The sequence below is a fragment of the Tursiops truncatus genome, chromosome 4 (assembly GCF_011762595.2).
Source record: "Tursiops truncatus isolate mTurTru1 chromosome 4, mTurTru1.mat.Y, whole genome shotgun sequence".
In the NCBI taxonomy this organism is placed as follows: domain Eukaryota; kingdom Metazoa; phylum Chordata; class Mammalia; order Artiodactyla; family Delphinidae; genus Tursiops; species Tursiops truncatus.
The window spans coordinates 12,021,669-12,045,341 of NC_047037.1; the positions used below are offsets into that span (position 1 = coordinate 12,021,669).

The following is a 23,673-nucleotide window of genomic DNA, read 5'->3' on the forward strand; positions in this document are numbered from 1 at the left end:
AAAATAATGATCCAATGTTAAATCTTAAGAGAACTAAATAGCCTACCTAAGTGGTGAAAAAGCAGTGGAAAGGGGAGTGTATCTACCTACACCTTCTGAAAGAGCTTTGAATCCTTTATCCTGTTTTTTGTTTTTTCCTTTTTGCTTCTTTTTTGAGAAGGGTCTGAGAATTAGATAACTGAGATGGAAACAGGCGAGTATATGGCTCTAAGGTGAACTAGTTCTCAGTAGCAAGACAAAAGCTTGAGTCTTCTCACTTCCCTTTTGCTATCTAAAATCTATATATACCACATAGTTGGTTTTTTTTTCTTGAATTCACGTTCCTTTTAATTTTTTTAAATTAATTTTTATTGGAGTATAGTTGCTTTTATACCACATAGTTTTGAAGGCAAAAATTTTTGATTATTAAATGGACAGGGCCAGAAAAATATTTCTGTGTATATTGAACCCAGTTTGAACTTATAAACAGTGAATTATTTCTATAGTCTCTCTCCTACAACAGGATAACTTTGTTATATAGAATAGTACAACATATTCATTGTTGTTTATTTGTATTATGATTATGCCAAATACTAAAGATACTAAAGAAAAAAAAAGTTCTGTGTGCTGAAAATTAAAATGAAACACTTATTTTACTTGGACACTTAAAAAAAAGTCTACTAAAACTTGGGATCAGATGGATGAAAGTTGGCAGGAGAATCTGTAAGATTGATTTGATTTTTTTTTTTAACGGCATTGTTGTAGGAAAAAAGCTACAAATACGCGTTATAAAGCACTTTTAAGAAGCACTTTTGTTCAAAGAAGTGTACATTTTGGAGGTTTTTTTTAAGTTGGAGGTAATATGGCTAATATAGGTAAACTTGAAAAGGGTCAGTGATCCTGTTCTTTACCGCTGTTACCTGGTTACCACTAATCTACTTCCTGCCTCTATGAATTTGCCTATTCTAGATATTTCATGTAAGTGGACTCATACAGTATTTGTACTTTTGTTTCTGGCTTATTTCACTTAGCATATTTTCAAGGTTTATCCATGTTGTATATGTATCAGAAGTTCATTTCTTTTTGTGGCTGAATAGTAATCCATTGTATGTATATACCTCATTTTGTTTATCTGTTTATCTGTGGATGGATACTTGGGTTGTTTCCACCTTTTGGCTGTTGTGAATAATATTGCGTTAGACATTGGTCTACAAATATCTGAGGCTCTGTTTTTAATTATATATTGGGTTTATACCTGAGAGTAGAAATGCTGGGTCATATGATTTTTCTATGTTTAGCTTTTTGAGGAACCATCAAACTGTTTTGCACAGTAACTGCACCATTTTCCAGTCCCATCATCAATAAACAAGAGTTTCAGTTTCTCTGCATCCTCACCAGCACTTCTCATTTTCCTTTTTTTTTTAATTAAGGAAAAAATTCTGGCCATCATAGTATATATGAAGTAGTATGTCATTATGATTTTGATTTGCATTCCATTATGACTAATGATGTTGAACATCTTTTCATGTGCTTATTGGCCATTTATACATACACAAATGGAGAAATGTCTATTCAGGTCCTTTGACCATTTTCTAATGGGGTTTTTTGTATTTTTGTTGTTTAGTTTTAGGAGTTCTTTATATATTCTGGGTATTAAACCCTTATTGATAAATAATCTATAATAACTTCCCCTATTCTATAGGTTGTCTTTTCATTTTTTTGATAATGTCTTGATACACAAAAGTTTTAAAATTTGATGAAGTCCAGTTTATCTATTTTTTCTCTTTTTGTTACTTGTGCTTTTGGTGTCTTATTTAAGAGTCCATTGTCAAGAATCCAAGGTCATGAAGATTGATCCTCTTTTTTTTTCTGAGAGTTTTATGGCTTTTAGTACTTACATTTAGGTAGCTGCTCCATTTTGATCTAATATTTGTATATTGTGTGAGGTAGATCATTGAATTTTGTGATTATGACCAAGACATACTGTTTTTTTTTTTTTCTTTAAAGATTCTGTATTGCTAAGTTTGGCAGTTACTTTCTAAGTTCTACCTCGTGTAATATTTAGTCATTATACCCTTAGTTATTGAGTACCAGATAGTTCATGGAACTGGGCATTTTAGCTCTTAAAATATGTTCTTAATATTGAGTCTTCAAGAATGACTCAAAATACAAAGAAAGTAAGAGACAGGATTCATAAATTTTATTACATTAAAATGAAATTTTTTTTTGCATGGCAAAAAACAAATAGTGAAGACAGCTGATAGATTAGAAGAAAATATCTGCAATATATCAAGATAAAGGGCTGAGATCTCTAATATATAAATAACTCTTAAAATTTGAGAGAATATATATATATAAAATTTGAGAGAATCTACTACAGTAACCTGATAGAAAAATGATCAAAATACATTAAGGATAATCACCCGCCCCAGCATATGAAAATGGCCCCTAACATATGAAATGTTTTTAAATTCATAATTAGAGAAATGCAAATTTAAGTGCACTGAGATACCATGTTTTAGCTGTCAGATTGACAAAAATTAAAGTATAACCGTCCATCCTGTTGGCAGGGGTATGAGGAAACAGACACATATTATACATTCCCGATAAGGCAAACTGGTACAACTTTTTTTGAGAATTTGGCAATATGCAACAAAGCCCTACATATGCATTTGCCTTTTGAGCTATCAGTTTCAACTGTAGGAATTTTCCCTGAAGGTACAACTCCAGATATGAAATTCCATATGCAGGGTTATTTATGGGTCATTGTGTGCAATCTCCTTTGTAGGAGAGTGGCTGAATAAACTATGGTGTATGTAGAGAGAGAGAGAGAGAGAGAGAGAGAGAGAGAGAGAGAGAGAGAGAGAGAGAGTGTGTGTGTGTGTGTGTGTGTGTGTATAAAACAGTGGTATGCAGCTATAGGAAGAATGAGGAAGATACCTGAACTGAACTCTGACTGATAAATTGATCTCCAGGATATACTGTTAAGTGAAAAAGAGAATATCTATATAGGTTATGTTACTCTAAGCAAAAGAAGAGGAAATCAGAAAATAAACACACATATGCTCATTTGAACAGAAGGAAACATAGGAAAGTTAAACTAGAAACAAGATTGGTTATATAAAGAGGGGTGGGGTACAGAGAGATTGAAAGGATGGAGAGGGCTTGACACTTCTCTGATTTTACCTATTTTGAGTAGTTTTAACTGTTAGAACTAAATTAATGTTTTATATACTCAAATAAACACGATTAACAAGGATGGGGGAGAGGATGGGAAAAAAATATGCCCCAAATCCCAAATGGAATAATACAAACAGAAACAAATGAACCTAACTATATTTCAAATGAATAACATAACCACACTGAAGGGTGGGCATGGGAAGAACTAACCTAAGTAATTTAGGAATACAGGGTTTTGACTATATAAGGCTGTTGACAAAAGAACTATAAACAAACTTGAGACTAAAGACAGAACTATACACAAATACTGTACTCGAGTTAGATTTTTTTTTACAGTGATATGGTTAGAACTCCAAAACTACTCTGTGTATTCTAGATTAGAGCAAATAAATATATATAATGGTGATAATGAAAGTCAGGTTTTTCACTGTAAGAGAAAAGTGTTCCAGATAAGTAAAGGGAAAATGCTGTAATGAACTTCTGTAGAGTTAGATTGGCATCGGCAGCTTCAGTATGGACTCATGGTTTTTAACATATTTACAGATAAATATAAAAATAGATATAGATATGTGTTTGTGCATGTATGTATATATTCCTTAACTCAGCCTGTGGTGAAGGCCTTAAAGCCATGACACTTCCGAATAATGTTTGTCAATGAAAGGAACTAAGGCTCCCTGGAGAAGGGGCTGATTCTAATGTAGGGGCAAGGAAGATGCAGAAATAAGCTTGAATATCTTTTAGTGCCAGAAAGTTAGGAAGTACTCCAAAATACCACAGACTAGGTGGCTTAACAGAAATTCATTTTCTCACAGTTCTGGAGACTGGAGGTCTAAAATCAAGGTGTTGGCAGGCTTAGTTTCTGGTGAGGCCTCCTGGCGGCAGGCAGCTGCCTTCTCACCTCGTGTGGCCCTTCCTCTGTGTGTGCCTGCTTCTGGTCTTCCTTTTCTTACAAAGACACCAGTCCTCTTGGATTAGGGCCCCACTCTTACCACTTTATTTAACCTTAATTACCTCCTTAAAGGCCCTGTCTCAAATATAGTCATATCGTCGGGGTTAGGGCTTCAACATATGAATTCTGGGGAGACAAATCTATAATAAATGTCAAGTAAAAATTATTCACAACCTAAAAGTTGAGAGTTATGTTTTATTCAGTGGGAATTTTTAGGACTTCAAGCCCGGGAGGCAGCATCTCAAGCAACCCTTAGAGAACTGCTCCGAGGAGGCAGAGGGGGGATCCAGGATATATAGGAGTTTTGCAACAAAGGGCAGGTATTCTGAATATCAAAAGATTATTATTAATTAAAGAAAACCAGATATCCCAAATTAAGGAATTTAGTGCCTTTCTTTGTATGGGAAAATGTAAGAGTCTGGGCACACTGAAATCATTCCTTTGATACGTACCTCAGCTATCTGGGGCCAGTATCCTGTGCTTCCATATCCGGAGTTTCCTCAGGGCTCACCAGCTCACCGTAGGTTGGTGGCTGCAATCAATGATGACTGTGAAATCCTTTGTTTACTGATATGGCAGACAGTATTCCATTTCTCATAAACATCATATGCCTCTTGATAATGATGTTTTGAGGAGGATACAACATTACTTCTGTGGTGTTTCCCTTTCCCCCAAAATGCATCACTTGCATCCATTTAGAAAAATCAAACCCAAGTTGTAGTTTGTAGGATATCACTATAGTACTCCCTGCTTGTACTTTTCCAAAGTGTCAAGGTCATGAAAGACAAAAAGAGTGAGGAACTGTTCCAGATTTAAGGAAAGAGATAAAACAGTTAAATGCAACTGTGATCTCAGATTGATTTTTTCCCCCCAAGTTTATTTATTCGAATCAAGATTGAAATATAGCCCACACGCCGTAATTGGGCCGTAAATATCTCTTAAATATCTCTTAGTCTAAAAATGTTCCTTCTTTTCTTTTCCTTGTAGTTTGTTTACAAAATCAGGTTGTTTGTTCTGTAGAATTTCCCATAGCCTGGAATTTGCTGAGTACATTCTTTTGAGGTTATTTAATGTGCTTCTTTATCTCCTGTATTTCTTGTAAATTGATGGATGGGTTAATAAGAGCACTGACTGTATGTTATCACTTCGGGAGTTTTTTAAAAAAGAACTATACCTGGTACCCACCCATCCTTGGGAGCATTCCTGTGGATTCTTATTTAATTGGTCTGGAGTTCTGGCTGTTGTAGAAATTTTTAAAAGCTCCCCAGGTGATTTTAACATACAGTTGGGGTTGAGAAGCATTGTTCTAGACCTAGTTACCACTGGTCACGGTGCAGCTTTAATTTTTTTTGCCAAGAATACTTCTAGAACCTGTATTCTTGATAAACACCTCACTTATTAATAAGACTTGCCCACAAGGAGACACTTGCCAGCTTCTGCTCTGCTCCATGCCAGCAGTCTGATCCTTGGAGAGCTTCATCAGGGACAGGCTGACTTTTCCTGCTTTCATGGCTGCTACATTTGCCAATAAAATACAGTGTCTGGCAATTGGAAACCTTGATCTCAACACTTTCAAAGGTGAAATACATGGACTTGCCTAGTCCTTGTAGAAGATAGTAGTCTAAATTTGTGGATGATTACATACTCTTTCTGATCAGTCCTGTCACCTTTTTGTATTTTCAGTGAAACATCGTTTAAGAGGCATAGGTATGTCTCAGGATAATACTATTCTATTGCTGTGTAATTGTCCATTAAGAAAAATCCCAGTATTTTCTTTTTTTCAAATAGTACTTCTGATGCTGGATATTCTTAAGAGCTTCGCAGAGGGTACCAAGATGACAAAAACCATGTCATACTCATGTGAAGATCTAGAGTGGGGGCGAGACAGATGCATAAATGTTATATCACTAGTGTTAACCTTAGGGGAAGGGAACCACATGCTAGGCACCATGCTACACACTTCTATAAATGGTGTTTCTTTTAGCTCTTGTTGAAATGAAAATAGGTAATATTTCAATTTCCCACTGAGAAAAAAAGACACAGAGAAGTTAGTAACTTGTTCTGGGACACAGAGATGGCAAGACATAGAATTGGGATTATAAATTGGGATCTAGTCAAGTCTGACCTTGACCAGAGCAGTGGTCCCTGGACCAGCATCATCAACATTCCCTGAGAACTTGTTAGAAATGTAATTTCTGGACCTACCCAAGACCAGCTGATTCAGAAACTCAGGCTGGGGCCCAGTCACCTGTGTTTTAACAAGCCCTCCAGGTGATTCTGAGGTTCACTAGTAATCTCTCTGATTACTAGTGTCTTTCTGTTTACTTGCAAGTGAACCTTGGAAAATTTTTATTGTCAAGAGTTGACCTGAAACTAGTAAGTTTGAAAAATCACTATACTAGAGTGTTTCACCCCCTCCGCCAACACCCCCCCTTTAAAGCTGTAAAACTCTTTGTTTAAATACTATTTTTCCCCCAAAGCTAAAACATAGAATACATAAAAACAAAACTATTGTTTGAAGTTGGAGTGGGCATGGGATCTTGTCCTGTCTTCCCATTCTGAAGGGGATGTTTGGTTTGATGCCTGCTGTACTCTACTGTTATCCCCCTCCCACCCCCGCCCCCCGCCTGCTGAGTGTGGTGTGGTGTGGATATAAACACTTATACAGGGTTACAGAAAAATACTGGCTGCCTTGTTCTCAACCAGAAGGTCAGTTAAAGAAACTAGGAGTCATTTGGTCAATACCTTTGGGACCAAAATTCACTAGTATTTCTAATGATAGTGTCATGGGCCTTTCTTACAATTATGACTTGCTCGTACCAAAAGTGCGAATTCTCCCTTCTACCTGGAGTGTGTTTTATGCACGTAAGCTTCTCTGTGTTAGTAATTACAACCACATCTAGGTGAGATTGTTTAGTGTCATTCACTTTTAGCTTTAATCAACAAGCAATTGAGCAGGTCTACTTGATTTCTGTAAATCACTGTGAACCTGCAGTTCTTGGAACTGCTGTCCTCAGTGTTGTTGGAACTGCTTTGTCACTGTTGTTTTCTTCTGCCTGTGTATGCCTTCTTCACATTTTTATAGTAGCATTGTATGGTTTGGCCTTTAGAGTTCCCAGGATAGCCCTGCTTTCCCATGCTATAGTTACTAAACAACTGTGGAGAGGTGCCTGGTTCGTTCAAGTTCACTGCCTGGCAGACTTGGTTTTCTTGGGCATTAGAGGTCTTTCTGATTACTTGCAAGTGAAACTTGGAAAACTTACTGCCAAAGAGTTGACCTGAAAACTTTTAATAACTCTGTTTAATAACTCCCCAACTTTGCAGGGATGAAGTATTTTCAGTTTTCCCCCATGGCTTGACTTCTTTTGGGTAATTTGGGCTACCTTTGCTGACTTTCTTTTAAAAATCAGATTTCTGCTCATGTGCTGAATGAAGTAACAGAATTTGTAAAATTAATTTTTCCCCAGGGAGAGTGTATAAACTTCTGGTGGTAGCTCATTTTAGAAGGTATTTACCTTTTAAAAATAAAATATTATAATGTTCATATTTAATCTAACTGCCTTTCAGCCCCATTCTCTAGGCCAGTGATTATCAACATTGGCTGCACATTAGACCTGCCCTGGGGAGCTTTTAAAAATAAATGTCTTGGCTTCACCCTAGACCTAATAATTCACACTGTATAGGATGGGGCCTGGACACTTGGATTAAAACAGAAACAGAAGACCCCTGTCTTAGTCTGCTCTGACTGCTATCATAGACTGGGTGGCTTATTGCTCATTGTTCTGGAGCCTGGGGAGTCGAAGATCAGGGTGCTGGTGAGGGTCCTCTCCTGGCTTGCAGCTGGTCATCTTTTTGTTATGTCCTCACATGGTGGGAGCGGGGCAGGGTGGGGGTGGGGGGAGAGCCTGCCTGCCTGCCCCGCTCATGCACATGCAGGCTCTTTCTGGTGTTTGTTTTAAGGGCCCTGGTCCTATCATGAGGGTTCCACCCTTATAACCTAATTACCTCCCTTAGGCCCCATGTCTGAATACCATTACGTTGGGGGGTTAGGATTTCAACTTATGAATAGAGAGGAACACAGTTCAAGTCTGTAGCAACCCCCATATAATTCTGATTTGTATGAGAATTGGAAACTGATGGATAACGGTGCTTAGACTCAAAAATATGAGTGAAACACCTGGGAATCCTGGTAAAATGGAAATATACGTTCAGTAGGTCTGTTATGGGGCCTATGTATATAGGACCCATATTTGACTGAATTATAACATCCTAAAGATCTGAAAGTTTCTGCAGTTTTTAAATGCATCCAATTAAAGACTTATAGCTTGTCTTACTGTCTGAGTAAATCTGACTCATTTAGTAGAGGTAGAGGTACATAATAAAACAGTTCTTTCATTTTAGCCAGATTGGCTTACTTACATACAAATTAAATTTCTATTGCTGTGACTTTTAGTAGTGTTCATCTCTTGTTTGGAATACTTCCTTGGCATATCTTAGCTATTCTCTGCTGTCCGTTCTTCATGGCTTAGCTCAGGGAAGTTTTCCCTGAAACCTGAATCTGTAGACAGTGAACTTCTAAATAACATGTGGAAGACATATTATCTCTTAAAATGGTTTATTTCAGGTGGTTAAGATGGTTACCTTCAACTTCTGTGAACTTACTTGTATTTTATAAGTCTCAAAATTGAAGCATTACTAAATCACTCAAAGATTGTTTTTAAGCTGAAATGTTTGCATAATAGCACAATAATACGTAATAGCTGCCAAACTTTTCCATAGTGGTTGCACCTTTTAACAGTTCACCAACAGCATATGAGCGTTCCAGTTTCTCTGCATTCTCTCCAACACGTCTTATTGGCAGTCTTTTTAAGTTTAGCTATCCTAGTGGGTGTGAGGTATTATCTCATTGTGGTTTTAATATGTATTTGCCTCATGACTAATGATGTTGAGCTTCTCTTGTGCTTATTGCTCATTTGTATATCTTCTTTGTAGGAATATATGTTCAAATCTTTTACTCATTTTTAATTGGGTTATTGGTCCTTTTTTCTTGTTGAATTGTAGGAGTTTATATATTGTAGATATAAGCCCCTTATCAGATAAATGACTTGCAGATATTTTTTTCCCATTCCGTGGGTTATCTTTTTAAGTTTCTTCATGGTGTCCTTTGCAGCACAAAATTTTAAAATTTTGATGATGTGCAATCTTTTTCTTTTGTTTCCTGTACTTTTGGCATTATGTCTAGGATGCCATGGTCAAAAAGATTTAAGCCCATGTCTTCTAAGAGTTTTATAGTTTCAGCTCTTACATTTAGGTCTTTGATCCATTTTGAATTAATATATATAAATTATATGGTGTGAGGGAGGGGTATAGCTTTAATCTTTTTTGTGTGGTTATCCAGTTGTCCCAGCACCATTTGTTGAAAAGAGTCTCCAAGTATTCTTTACCAGGGTGAATAGTGTTACTATTTAGCATATAAGACAAGCTAGAAATCTAGTTCATCATCATGTCCTGTCATTTTTACCTCTACTTCTACTATTTCTGCACCTCATCACCCTGTCCAAGCTACATTAGGCTGTTGTTTAGACTTATGTAATAGGTTCCAGACTGGTCGTATTCTCACCACTTTTACTCTCCACTCCTTTTATTTTCCAACTTGTGGCCTTTATTTATTATTATTATTTTTCATACCACAGTTCAGGGTCTTCCTTTTGCTCTTAAGATCAATATAGAAATTCTACAGTATGGCCCATAGGACCCTGTAGGATCCCCACCCACTTCTTTAGCCTGTTTTTGCTTTGTATGTTGTCTTGATTTCTTCAATCCAGATATTTCTCAGACGAGTGTTTCAATATGCTCCCTCCACCATAGCTATCAACGTGCCTGCATCCTACTTGTGTTACTCTGCCTTCCCATCTGTAACTGAATGAACTGTTATCTAAGGCCAGCCTTATTCGAAATTGGCCAGATTCCACCCCTCTCATTTAGTCCAGAACATCGCTTTATCAGTTGTCCTGTCTCTCTTCTGTGTTGTTAGTTATCATTCTAATCAACATACAAACATGATGTTATTCCTTCTATCTTAAAAAAAAAAACCCAACTCTTGACCCTACATTTCATTCTGTCTATGATCCCATTTCCCTGCTCCTCTTTTGCATCAGAATGGGAATTACTTATACTTGGCTGTCTCTTAACTTCTCTCCTGCTGTTTCTGCTGAACCCACTCCTGATTTTTGGGTCCCACTATACTACACTGAGCTCATTTATTTATCTCCTTGTCACCAAGTCTTGTGGTCAGTTCTCAGTTCTTACCTTAATTTTTCAGTAACATTTGGCCCAGCCCATTACACTGTCCTTGAAATACTTGCTTCTGTCTTGGTTCTCCTTTTACCTCACTGGTTGCTCCTTCTTGGTCTTTTCTCTTGGTCACTGCTCATCTTGGATTTCTGTCTGTTGGGAGGATGCCCTAGGGTCAGCCTGCAGACCTCTTCCCTTTCTTCTGTGCTGGTGTGTATGTTTATCCTCAGATTTAATACCATTTATATGCTCATGATGACATGTGCTTGTTTCAGCCTGGACCTCTCCTAGGTGCACATGTACCCACCTTCCTCCTGGACATTTCTACCTAGATGTCTAATAGCTGGTTCCCTTGCTTCTTTCAGGTCTATGCCCAAATGTCACCTTACTGGAGAGGTCTTCCTTGTGGTGCCCACCAGCCCCCACCATATAAAATGAAGTAACTCCTCCTTTGCTTATCCTTCTTTTCTTAATTGTTTTCTAGAACATTTATCATGTATTATTTATGGTCTTTTGCTTCCTATTGGTATGTAGCTCCATGAGGATAGAGTTCTTACCTGTTTGGTCACTTTTGTGTCCCCAGTACCAAGAATAATAAGCATCGATTATGTGTCAAAGGACTGAGTGAGTGAGTGGATGAATGCTGGCCATCTTTAGTGCTTCACTCTCGCCGTGCTCCCCCTTCCTCACACGTTCAGTTCCTTCTGTTCTTCCATCCCCTCCCTCAGGCAGCTTCTTGCCTCTCACTTCCATAAGCATCACTTCCTCATCAGACCTTTCCTGTCCTGATTGTAGTCTCTGATTGCAAGCGCCCTTAGCTGTGGACTCCTTCATAGTAGTGATCATATCAGTTTCCATTCATTTTTGCTATTCTTTGTTAATACCTGTCTTCTGTTTCCCTCCAGTTGCACTCCTTATTTTGCTCTCTGTTAAATTCTAAGGGCCTAGCACAGAGTCAGATTCTCAAGAAATGGCAGGTGTTTGTTAAAAGAGTAAATGAATGAACAAATTAAAATATTCTTATGATTTATATAACTAACGACCCATCTGAGTTGGTAAATTTCTGTAACATTTGCTTAAAAAGAAAATAGGATTAAAATTTAATGATTTCATAATTTTAAGTTGATATAGAGGCTAGTAAGCATAAATACAGTTAACATCACTGCTTTTGGCCAAGAATTTACTGGGCTGTGGCCTCCCTCTGTTGTGGAAACCGGTCCTTATCATGGCTGGCCATCCAGCCTCTGCCACCACCCACAGCATCTGGCACTCTTCATTCTAAGTCCTGAAGTTGGTCTGCTGTAAACTCACCCTTTGGGTTTGGGGTTGCCCTCTTGCCCTTCATATATGTAGAGAGTTATCTTATCCTTTATTAAATGAAATATAGTCTCACTTCCTTCTGTTGAGATTTTTGAGCTCTTTTGGGCCCATGTAATGCTCCTGAGGGATTTTATGTAAAGTGTGTTCCAACATAGACTCTATTTATATACCAACTACCAAAGGGTAACTTTTAAAAAAGACTTTTATTAGTAAGGCTCTTGAACCGGAGGTGGCAGTTTCCAATATATTAATGATATGTTTAATAGAAGTATGTCTAATAGAAGAATTACTAGCCTTAATAATTTATTGAGCTCATTATATTATTGAGTACGTGCGTATAAATATTAAATAGTCTTGGGAGAAAATAGCTATTTCAGTGTTTATTACTAGTGGGTCAAATTATGTATTAATGGATGTAATCCTCAAACAACTTTAGGCACTATCCTCATATTATATATGAAGAAATTAATGTACGTGAATCTTAGAAATAAAAGATTTTCTTAATCTCATTGTCACTGCAGGCAGTGTAAACATATTTGATCCTTCTTAATGATTTCAGAAGATAAAATAACCATGTCAAGAAAGGTAATCTGTTTCCAATTTCCTCAGAATTTTTGGTCACTAGTATCTTCTCATTAAAAGAAAAATACTTTATGCTCTTTTCTTTAAAATACTTAAATATTTAACAATGCCTTTGTAATAGATGAGATTAGAAAATGTGTATATGATTGTTCCAGAACTTGGATGCATTGGGAAACACTTTTTTTTTTTCCATAGCTATTTACTGTTTTTTTTGGAGTAAGTACAAAGTTTTTTTTTTTTTTAAATGGATACAGGTCTCTATAATAATACTTTAATAATAATAGAAACTTAAATTATTATTTTTTGACCTTATTTGTTGTCTTAAAGAAGTGCTGTCTCAAAAACAATTTTTAGGGAAATATTTTATCCTAAATATGTTGATTATCCAAGGTTGAAAACATTTCACCTGAAAGCTTAAAGATTTGTATCTTGGCAATAAGATGATCACTTCACTTTCAGTATTGTTTAAATCAGTGCATGTGTGGCAGCTGAAATGTTTTCTTCTCTAAAGTTTCAGCGTGGAGCTTTTTCTCCCTTTCTCATACTTTTTCAAAACTTCTTGTCTATAAAGATTCAAGTCTGGATTGGGGATTTATTTCTAGAAATGTGTTAAACACTTTTCTGTAGACATTTGCTTATGAAGCTGCATCAAGTAGGTGCCATGGTTACTATCATCTCTGTGACTCACTCTGCTTCTTCACAACCCCTTCACTCACCTGTGTGTCCTCTGCTTGTCTGGTTTCTCTGCTTTCTGTTTCCCCTCGTTTGAGAATGGGTTTGTAATTCTGATGTTCTGTCATGGTGCTTTGGTAGAGTAGCCTGGTGTCCTTTCTGGATAGTTAAGAAATGAGCTGGTCAACAGGAGTAGTTAAAATGGAGCAAGCTTAGCTGTTCCTTGTCCCTTGTGTTAAACATAATGAGTTTAGAGGATTATGACTCCATGTAATCATTGGGATCTGCTAGACAGGACATCTGTTTTACTTTTTACTCATTACACTGGTGTAGAAATAGCATTTTTTTTTAATGTGAAACTTATTTTGTGTTCTAGCTAGCACTGGTGACTTAATTTTTGAAATGTGCTTTCTGGAATAGCACATACTATAAAATTATCTTAATAGGACTGGATACTCATGATTAGTCTGAAAATATTTGTTTTCTAACTGTGAAAAAAGGTTTCTGGGAACGTTTGAATTTTCATTTATTCTAGACCGCATTAGAATTGTTTAGTATATTCAAATATTTTTCCTTTGGTTTTATTTCCTAGGTTGCACGTTTTCAAAAAATTCCTAATGCTGAAAATGAGACAATGATTCCTGTATTGACATCAAAAAAAGCAAGTGAATTACCAGTCAGTGAAGTTGCAAGCATTCTCCAAGTAAGTGCTTGGTGGGGAGGAAGGGAGTGGATAGTAGAATGAGTCACTTAGACCCTATAGATAAGTGCTATCTGGTAGAATTTTCTGTGATGACAGAAATATTCTGTTCTGCACTGTCCAGTGCAGTAGCCACTAGTTAAACATGACAGTTGAGGATTTAAAGTACAGATAGTTTAGGGGAGGAACTGAAATTAATTTAATTTAGTTTTTATTCATTGAAATTTAAATAGGTGCATGAGGCTAGTGGTTACCTGATTGGACAGTGCAACTCTAGATCATTAGTATTGCTAGGGACTATTTGTGCTTTGTGAGGATTAGTTGGATTAGGAAAATAATTTAATTATTAACATAAGTAGAGTTAGGAGTTTATCTTTTTTTTATGTGTTTTCTAATGTAAAAGCTAAGTGCAAGTTCAGAACTGCAAATAAACTTTGCTTATGTAATTTAATCTCTTCCTAGTTTTAAAAATCACAATCTAATGAAACATGAGGAAAAGAATATTTAAAATTCTTCCTTCAGAATTTACATATTTTAACAATGGCATTAAAAACATCGGTTATCCTTTTCTTGAGGTTTTTTTTAGGAGGCGAGTTGTATTTATACTCTGTTTTAAAACCACTTACTCTAAATATATTTGTGTCACAAGACTATTAGTGAACTCTGTTATAAAGCTTTTGGCCAGAGAAACTTAATTATTTTAGAGATGCAAATAATTTATACTTTAATGATAGTTAAAATAATAAATCACGAGAGGCAGTGACTGAAGAATGTAGGTGGTGTTCATAGGGCATAAAATGTCCCAAGAACCAGTTAATGTTAACTTCATTATTTTGAGTAATTTAGGAACCACAGATTTTCTGCTTGGAATAAATATACAGTCCAAGAACAAAAGGTAACACCAATCTCAGAATTTTGATAGGCTCAGAGAGCAAGAAACATGCATGATCTTTTGGAGAAACTAATTTTAGAAAACAACAAGACAACAGTGAAAATGAAGAAAACTAGTTAAAATGTACTGGTATTTTGTTTTCTGTACATCCTGACTGGTTTGTGTTATTTCTGTTTCTCCAAAGAGAATCATAATTTTTTTGTTTGTTAAACTCTATCTTGTTGCTTACATTAAAATTTTTTTTATTGAGGTATAATTTATATAAAATACAGTGTACTCATATTAAATGTACAGTTTGCATTTTGACAGATGTAACCACCACCACAATTAAGATGTAGAAAATTTTCATCACTCCGAAAAGCTTCCACATGTTTTTTGCAGCTAATCCCGCCTACTGCTCTGGCCCCAGGCAACCACTGATATGCTTTCTGTCCCCATAGATTAGTTTTGACTGTCATAGAAGTTCCTGTAAGTGTGATCATACGTATGTACTTTTTTTGTGTTTTCTTTTTTTTTTCTCTGCTAATATTCTCAGTGACTTTTATGGGTAAAATCTCATAGGCTGATCTTCAGAATGGTCTAAACAAATGTGAAGTAAGTCATCGGAGAGCTTTCCATGGCTGGAATGAGTTTGATATCAGTGAAGATGAGCCACTATGGAAGAAGTATATTTCTCAGGTGAGATATTTTTATTTTCTCCTGCTGTGTAACTTACATGTATTTTTGTAAATGTAGTTGTTTACTTTTGTGAAGTTATTTATGGAGAAAGGAAATAATTTTTTAAAATGTTTTTTACCTAAATTTTTTCATTTGTTAGAGTTTATTGTTACATTGGAATTTCTATGATTTTAGTGTACAAATCTTTAAGGACATATTACATGGAGGTGATACTATTAACAGTAGTTTCCTTTGCAGGTGTCTTAAATATTTTTTATTATAGAAATGCTAACTTTTTTAAAAGTAATATGGCTAGCTTAGAAAATTAGTAAAAGTTAGGTCATTTGACTGCCTGGGTACAAGTTCCACCTTTATTTCTTACTAGCTCTGTGCTCTTTATTATCCTCTGAGCCTTATCTATAAAATGGGGATAATAATCTTAGGAGATAGTAAGCTATCAGTAGATTATAGCTATTTTTAATTATATTTTATTAATGTCCTAATCTTTTCAGAAAGATTTACTGTAGGATTTTTCTTATCTTTATGACAAGTATATTAGTGAAAAGCTAAAAAACTCCTATGGGGCTTCCCTGGTGGCGCAGTGGTTTAGAGTCCGCCTGCCGATGCACGGGACACGGGTTCGTGCCCCGGTCCGGGAAGATCCCATATGCCGCGGAGTGGCTGGGCCCCTGAGCCATGGCCGCTGAGCCTGTGCGTCTGGAGCCTGTGCTCCGCAACGGGAAGAGGCCACAACAGTGAGAGGCCTGGGTAACAAAAAAAAAAAAAAAAAAAAAAACTCCTATGGCCAGTTTTCAAGTAGTAAGATTAGTTTGCCATACAAATAAATTCTTTTTTTTGGGGGGGGGCGGTACGCGGGCCTATCACTGTTGTGGCCTCTTCCCGTTGCCGAGCACAGGCTCTGGACGCGCAGGCTCAGCGGCCATGGCTCACGGGCCCAGCCACTCTGCGGCATGTGGGATCTTCCCGGACCGGGGCACGAACCCGTGTCCCCTGCATCGGCAGGCGGACTCTCTAAACCACTGCGCCACCAGGGAAGCCCCAAATAAATTCTTTTTAGTGAAGAAACTTTCTAATGCCTTCTAAGCTACAGGTTCTTTTTTAAAAATATCATCGTTTAACTTTTCTAAAGGGCCTTGCTTGTTAATGAACCAAAATTTATCATTTTTAACTTATTTAAATGAATTTGTCTAAAGTAGAAAAGCTGAATTTTTAGAGAAGAACCTTGTATCTGTCTTGTTTTTATTGGAATATTTTTTATATGTATATTTGTATTCTCACATTTACCACATTTCCACATTACGTAAAACTTCAGAAGTTTACTCTGGATTTATAAATTACAGTGATTTGACTTATCATTAGGCAATATGATTTTTAATGTTTTGCTTTCTTGATCCTGTTTCAAAGCTAGAGTACCTGCATCATGAGATTGCTGTGAGAATGAAATGAAATAGTGCCTGTAATGTAGTTAAGTGCAAGCAGTAATTAACAGTAAATATCAGTTGTTAATCATAAAGCACTGGACCACTCCTCACTCCTCTACAGAGAACACTGAATTTGTTGTTCTGCAAACATTTGGAGCCTGCCATCTATCAGGTGGTTTCCTTAGTACCACGGCACAGCTGTTTCAGGGTGAAATAAAATGATCATGGGCCTTGCTCTCGAAGTGTGGTGATAGCAGCTAATGTTTGAGGGGTTTGTAGTTTACACAGTGATTTAATATACATTCTTGGTTAATGCTTACCACAGTTTTTGGTACAAGGTAGGGAAGCACCCCCAGGGCTTAAAAAATTAAGGTCACACAAAATTGGAGCTGGATTCAGACCCAGGCACTCTGGCTCAGTTTGTGTGTAGTTTGTCAACCCTGAACCACATTGCAGTTGTACTTTTATTTTGCTGGAGCAGTGATTTTCAATCCTCTGTGCATTAGAATCACTTGGGGAGTGCTTTAAAAATGCTGAAGCCTGGACCCTGTGCCCAGAGATTCTGATTTGATTGCTCTGGTGTGAACCTGGGCATTTGTTGGAAACTCTTCACGTGATTCTGATGTGAAGCAGGGTTGCAACAGCTGTGCCAAGGAATGGAGCCATAAAGGGAGTGGGAGGTGGTGGCGTCTAACTTCACAGTTATGGTATCCAGGGGCTGAGGCTTTCTGCTGGGATGGATTCTTCGCAAAGTTACTTTGCAACTTTGACGGCAATTGGCACCGTTTCATCAGAGGAAGGCACTCTGGCAGCAGAGCTCTGACGTTTAACTAGGATGTCCAACTAGAAGAATTTGGGGTGGCTCTGGTGCTTGGTCATTTAAGAGCTGCCTGATTGAGTTGGTGCTGTGGTTTGTTTCTTTAGATACTTTTGTCTCTGCTAGCTAGATGTCAGGAAAACCAGTGTTGGGGAAATCTTCAGCTTCTTCTGTGGTGAGGATCTTACTGTCTGCTCTTAGCTGCCCCGCCCCTCCCCTGGTGGGGGGTGGTTATTCCTGTGGTGGGTGGGTCAACCACAGAATTGTAATCTACACCCATTTACTTATAGTATAGGAATGCTGAGGAATGTTTGGAATTTATAATTTAGGTGTTCTACCCAGTGCTTAATGTAAACCTTTAGCTTCAAAGTTATTTTCCATTTATTCTAGCCCGGGTAGAAATTCAGAACAGCTTATAGTATACTAAAAATACATGTGTACTATAAGGAATTGGTAAATTCTTAGTTTTAAGTAATAATGCCCTGATAGTTGTTTTTTTTAGGCTTTTGCTGTGCTGGTACACAACTGTCTTTCATACAAAACTGTTGAATTGCTGTTTGTTTTTCACTTTCAGTTTAAAAATCCCCTTATTATGCTGCTTCTGGCTTCTGCAGTCATCAGTGTTTTAATGCATCAGTTTGATGATGCTGTCAGTATCACTGTGGTAAGAAAAAATATATATTTTTAAAAATTGTTAATCATATAAATTAGGATTGGCTTTTATTTTAGAAAATGAATTGAGACATGCCTTAATGCTTCTTCAGGTTTTTTTGTTAAAATCCAAATTCTGGTTTTAGTTGCAGTGATCTCATGTAATGTTAAAGGGTCTGTGATTGGCACCCTAGAATTATTTAACACTCCGATAATTTCACAGATATGAAATATTTTATAATAATTTTCCAGTTAAATATTTATTTTACTTTCCAATTGAGAATACGTTTGAGTAATCGTGAACTGAAGCCTGACATTTAAAAAATTAAAAGTATTATTTAACAGTGTACTCTGTATTTTATTCTTTCCAGTTAGGTTATTCTGGCTTTCATCTTTTTTTTTTTTTCTTGCCCTTCTGTTTCATTGTAGTATAAAAATTTATAGTAAGTATAAGCATTGATTAAAGCAAGTGTGTTAGGCTTAAGAACACAGTAGAAATGAACGTAGAGCTGTGATTCACCAGCTCTTGCTTGTGGACTCCCAGGAGTCCCTGAGATTCTTTTAAGGGAGCATATGAGGTCAAAACTACTTTCATAAAACTAAAAACATTGTCTTTTTGCTATAGACATTTGCATCAGTGGCGCAAAAGTGATGGCGGGTAAAACTGTTAGAGCTTCGGCTTGAATCAAAATAATGGCAACAAACTAGTAGTCATTGTTTTCTTTCACTGTTTGTTTCTCTTAGCAGTGTTTTTGATAAAACAGTAAAAATTAATTTTATTAAGTCTTGATCCTTAAATATATACCTTTTTAATGTTCTGTGTGATGAAATGGGAAGTACGCATTGAAGTATGATGGTTGTTTCAAGGAAAGGCTGTGTGCTGAGCTGAACTAGCCTTTTACTCGAAAGAATGACTGATAGACAAACTATGGTTATTAAGACTTGGATAACTGGCATACTTTTTTTTGAAAGTGAGTGGCATGAGCCTATCACTACAAGAAAAACAACTGACAGAATTTGTTGCCAATGGTAAAATTCAAGCTTTCAGTGATAATTAGAATTTTGCAAAAATTTTATGCATTATTTTATGCTGGACAGCTTCCCAGTATTTAAGACCTTATTCTAATAAGATCAGTAGTGATTTTAGTGAATGTGATTTTTTTTTTAACTATTATGAAATGTGTCAACACTTGAAAGATTTGAATAACCAAGTGAATCAATCTTTTCTAAATGACCAGTGCATGATGATACAAAATGTTCGGTGACAAAAGAGCCATGAAACATGCAAAAGAAATCAGTAGATTTTAATATAACAGATTATGAAAAGTTCATTGATATAGTTTTAAGTTCTATATTGCAAATTACTTTTGAAGTAACAGTTGTCTAATTTTGGTGTAGCTAAGAATAATATCCATAATCATCTGAAAAGGCTTTTAAAATACTCCTCCCTTTTTCAACAATATCTGAATGAGGCTGAATTTTGTTCATATACTTCAGCCTAATCAACATATCAATAGATTGAATGCAGAAGCAGATACGAGAATCTGGCTTTGTATTAAAGCAGACATTAAAGATAGAAAAATTGAAAACACTGCCACTTTTCCCACAATTTTTTGGGGGGAATATTTTTCATAAAAAATGTTGTATGTTAACATGTAATGGGCTTACTTTTTTTTAGATAATAAGTAGAAATTAAAACTGAGTGATTGAAAACGTATTTAATATGGTAAATATCAATAGCTGGAAGTCACATAAACAAAAGCTGGTCCTCTGTTTGTAAGAGCATAAAGGGATCCTGAGATCAAAGAGTTTGAGAAGCCTTCCTGGGGAGGCAGGTCCCTGTCACCTGTCCGTTTTTCCCCACAGGCCTCAAGGCGGAGTTGTGATTCCTTCCCTGGATGTTTTGTGCTTAGTGTCTGGTGTCTTGGGGCTGCAGATAGAGTCAGAAAAATAAGATATGATTAACAGTTATTACAATGTCTTATTTAAAAAGGTTGTTTGTTTTGTTTAGGCAATACTTATCGTCGTTACGGTCGCCTTTGTTCAGGTGAGTAAGTAGCCTATTTTGATGACATAAAAATGGTATTTTAGTTAATTGCTTAAAAAATCAAGGTGGCTTATGTTAGTTAAAATGTATAGTTAATGGGTATGTTGGTCAGAACAATTTATTCTTTGTTTTTGAAATAATTTCAAAAACAATAACTCTGCAAGGAAGTTTGTGGAACCAACTTGACTGCTTTGGTTTAGGCAGTGGCATGAAGAAATCTAGTTTTTTTTGATGATGTTAAAGATAACTGAAGCAGATGGAAGCAAAAAGTACAGTAATAGAAATAAAATCCAGCAGTAGGCTTTTAAATTTTTTCCAGTTAACAAATTGGGCCAGAGTTCAAATTCCTCATTCCTCAATGGAAGGGATGTTCTGATCTGGATTGAACTCCCTGTTCAGCATAGACATTGGAACAGTAAAGAAGATATATGATAAGGAACCCCCTTTAAAAAATTAATGTGAATAATGTGGAGATAATGTCTGGATTTCTGTTGACCAGTATAGATATAAATAAAAAATGGGCTTAGTTTTATGTTTATTTAAATATCTGATAACTTCTTTAGGTTTTAGAACAGTGTTGGCAGGTGTCATTTGATTAGCTAAAAGTTTTAAAGCATGGTTAATAAGACTAGAAGAATTATTCTAGTTTAGGGAAAAATTAATATGGCATTTGAAATTCATGTTAATTTGAATCTTAAGACTATATTTTAAGTGGCTGTGGTTATTTCCACATCTATGATTTATTCCTTGGGTATTTCCTGTCATCATCCAGTTTTCCTGTGGTAATCTCTAATTTAGTAATTTGTTTTATAGTCACCCAGTGTAGAAAAGCCGGTTTTAATCAGGTTGTCTGCAGCAAGTTTGTGAGTTGCATTAGTACACCATCAGGAATCCTGTATCTAGGGAATACTTTTGCTTAGAACAGATAAAAGTTGCCTTAGGGCAGGTGGCGGGTTAGTTTAGTAGAGGTTATTCCAGGCTGAGCCTCATGGGACACAGCTATTCATTTGGTCATGTGGGTGGTACGCCGCACTGGACCAGTAACTGGAACCCTTTTGCATCTTTAATAATGCTACAGATGTATGGAGTGGCTTGCTTCAGAAGTATTCTTACAGTATTATCACTTTGTATGGAAGACATTAGTAGCTTGGTAATAGCCCCTACTCTCAGAAAAAATCCCACAAAATTTCTATTTTAACGTACTGAGTGTGGACTTTTACACAAAGATAGTGTGTTACACACCTTAAATGTAGTGGCTGAAACCATCTGCCAAATATCTTTATGATAGGTTCATTTGATAGGTTCATTATTTATATGTGTTTTTACCTGTGTTTTAGGAGGAGAATGCTTTTTATTATTTACATCTGCCTTCCCCCCTTTCTAATCTCAATTTCCCATCCTCATTGTACACCCTTGCAGTCATAAAAATAGCTAATTGTTTCGTATAGTCATATATTGATGCCACCTTACAATAAATTTAAAATTTAACTTTTAGGTGTTCATTTGAGATGGCTGTCAAGTTTGTGTTGAAGGATCATTTTGATATAGAGGTATCTTTGTAGTTGTAGTGAGTAAAGGCTAAGAAGTCTGAAGAGGGAGGTAAAGATTGGGCAGCTTCTATGTCATTTATTAGGATCTAGGAGTAGTGAGTGTTTTCTAGCCTTTTATGGAATTTTTGGTTAAAACTTCCAAATTCCTTAATATCCTTGGTATGATTGGGGGAGGGGTGTCTTTGTAATTTTTTTTTTAAAATTGAAGTATAGTTGAGATGCAGTATTGTTTCAGGTGCAGTATACAGTGATTTGATATTTGCATGCATTATGAAATGATCACCATAAGCCTAGTAACCGTCTGTCCCCATACAGAATTATTGTAATGTTCCTTATGCTGTATATTACCCTGGGTGTCTTGTGATTTTTATATTTACAGATTTACCTTACTCTCACATTTGTTCCTCTTGCTTAAGTAGTAAAGACAGATTTAGTTCTAAGTTATTCATATACAGCTTTGTGTTTTCTATTTGAAAACGTTTGTGATAGGTGTGCAGTTTTGATTAGTGCTAGCACTGCAGTCATTTCAAAACACCCCCCGACTTTCACTCCCACTACTCTCCCTACCCCTTCTTCTCCCTTTTTTTTTTTTTTTTTTTTTTGAGGTACGCGGGCCTCTCACTGTTGTGGCCTCTCCTGTTGTGGAGCGCAGGCTCAGTGGCCACGGCTCACGGACCCAGCCGCTCCGCGGCATGTGGGATCTTCCCGGACCGGGGCACGAACCTGTGTCCCCTGCATCGGCAGGCGGACCCTCAACCACTGTGCCACCAGGGAAGCCCTCTTCTCCCTTTTTAACCTTAGATCAAAAGATTGGTGTACTTAGTGCAGACATGAGACAAAAATAGCAGTGATGTTGTGTGAAGCAAGACAGCCCACATTACTGAGGTGAAGGTTGTCTCTGACTCTCAGCTGTGATTGTATGGTTGGAGGAAGGCTGGAGCCTCACAGTTAGGGCCCCTGAGAATTTCCCCTTTCTAGGTAATTCAGTCATGGGAAAGGGTAGGGCAGCCACATCTCTCTCCTTGTTTAACTTACGTTCTTCCCACGAAGATTTGTTTCACAAACCTTGCCTTGGGCTTGAATCCTCAACACCAGTGTTGTTTGCAGTTAATTGTCTTTGACTTCCTTGGTCATTAAACACTAAAAGTAAAGTTATTTTAATTATGAGGCTCAATGATCTTAACTTTTAATGACTGAAAACTACTTTTTGGACACACTAATCAGTTTTCTTCACTTTCTTATAAGTAACTTGACCTTAGGTTTGCACACTGAATATTGAAATAGAAAATTGAGGGACTTCCCTGGTGGCCCAGTGGTTAAGACTCGCACTTGCAATGCAGGGGACGTGGGTTCGATCCCTGGTTGGGGAACTAAGATCCCACATACTGCGTGGTGTGCCAGCACCCTCCCCCAAAAATATATATATATAAAAAATTGAGAATACTTAATTATCAAAAATTGGTTACTATATATTTAACATAAAGGACAAGCTTTTATGGGTAGGAATATAAATGCAAGTAAAGAAAAAGATAAAAATTGGGAGAAATGTTAAAATAATGATTGGGGTCAATATTTAGTTAAGTCTAACATAGTATATGTTCTTAAGAATGTACATATTTGCATTTCTTTATAAATATTTTTTCTTAATTTTTTTTTAATAGGAATATCGTTCAGAAAAATCTCTTGAAGAACTGAATAAACTTATGCCACCAGAATGCCATTGGTATGATCCTTGTTTCTGATACGGATTTCTACTCTTAAAAGTAGAAATTAAATGTGACTATTACAGTGTACATTGTGGCCCAATATTTGTTTAAACATAAGGTAGAAACCATTAATCTGACATGAAAAATTCATGCCCTATTCAGTATAGCAAGTTGTACTATTAAAACTTTTGTTACTTCTAATTTTGAGATTCTTGAGACATGGATTTATTCAACA

The 23,673-nt window shown here is 36.5% G+C and overlaps 1 protein-coding gene across 3 annotated transcripts in view; it reads left to right on the top strand.

The window, feature by feature from the left end:
• Positions 1-23,673, top strand: part of ATP2C1 (ATPase secretory pathway Ca2+ transporting 1) — a 101,216-nt gene that overhangs the window by 23,717 nt on the left and 53,826 nt on the right. For 2 of the 3 annotated variants that reach the window (XM_019934386.3, XM_073803686.1), the window contains 5 exons: positions 13,569-13,679; positions 15,130-15,246; positions 18,059-18,148; positions 20,147-20,182; positions 23,394-23,455. In XM_019934386.3, the coding sequence (XP_019789945.1) occupies positions 13,611-13,679; positions 15,130-15,246; positions 18,059-18,148; positions 20,147-20,182; positions 23,394-23,455 (374 nt within the window). In that variant the 5' untranslated portion in view covers positions 13,569-13,610. Of the gene's footprint in view, positions 1-13,568; positions 13,680-15,129; positions 15,247-17,591; positions 17,660-18,058; positions 18,149-20,146; positions 20,183-23,393; positions 23,456-23,673 lie in introns of those variants that run through there. The other variant, XM_019934387.3, reaches the window with a different exon arrangement.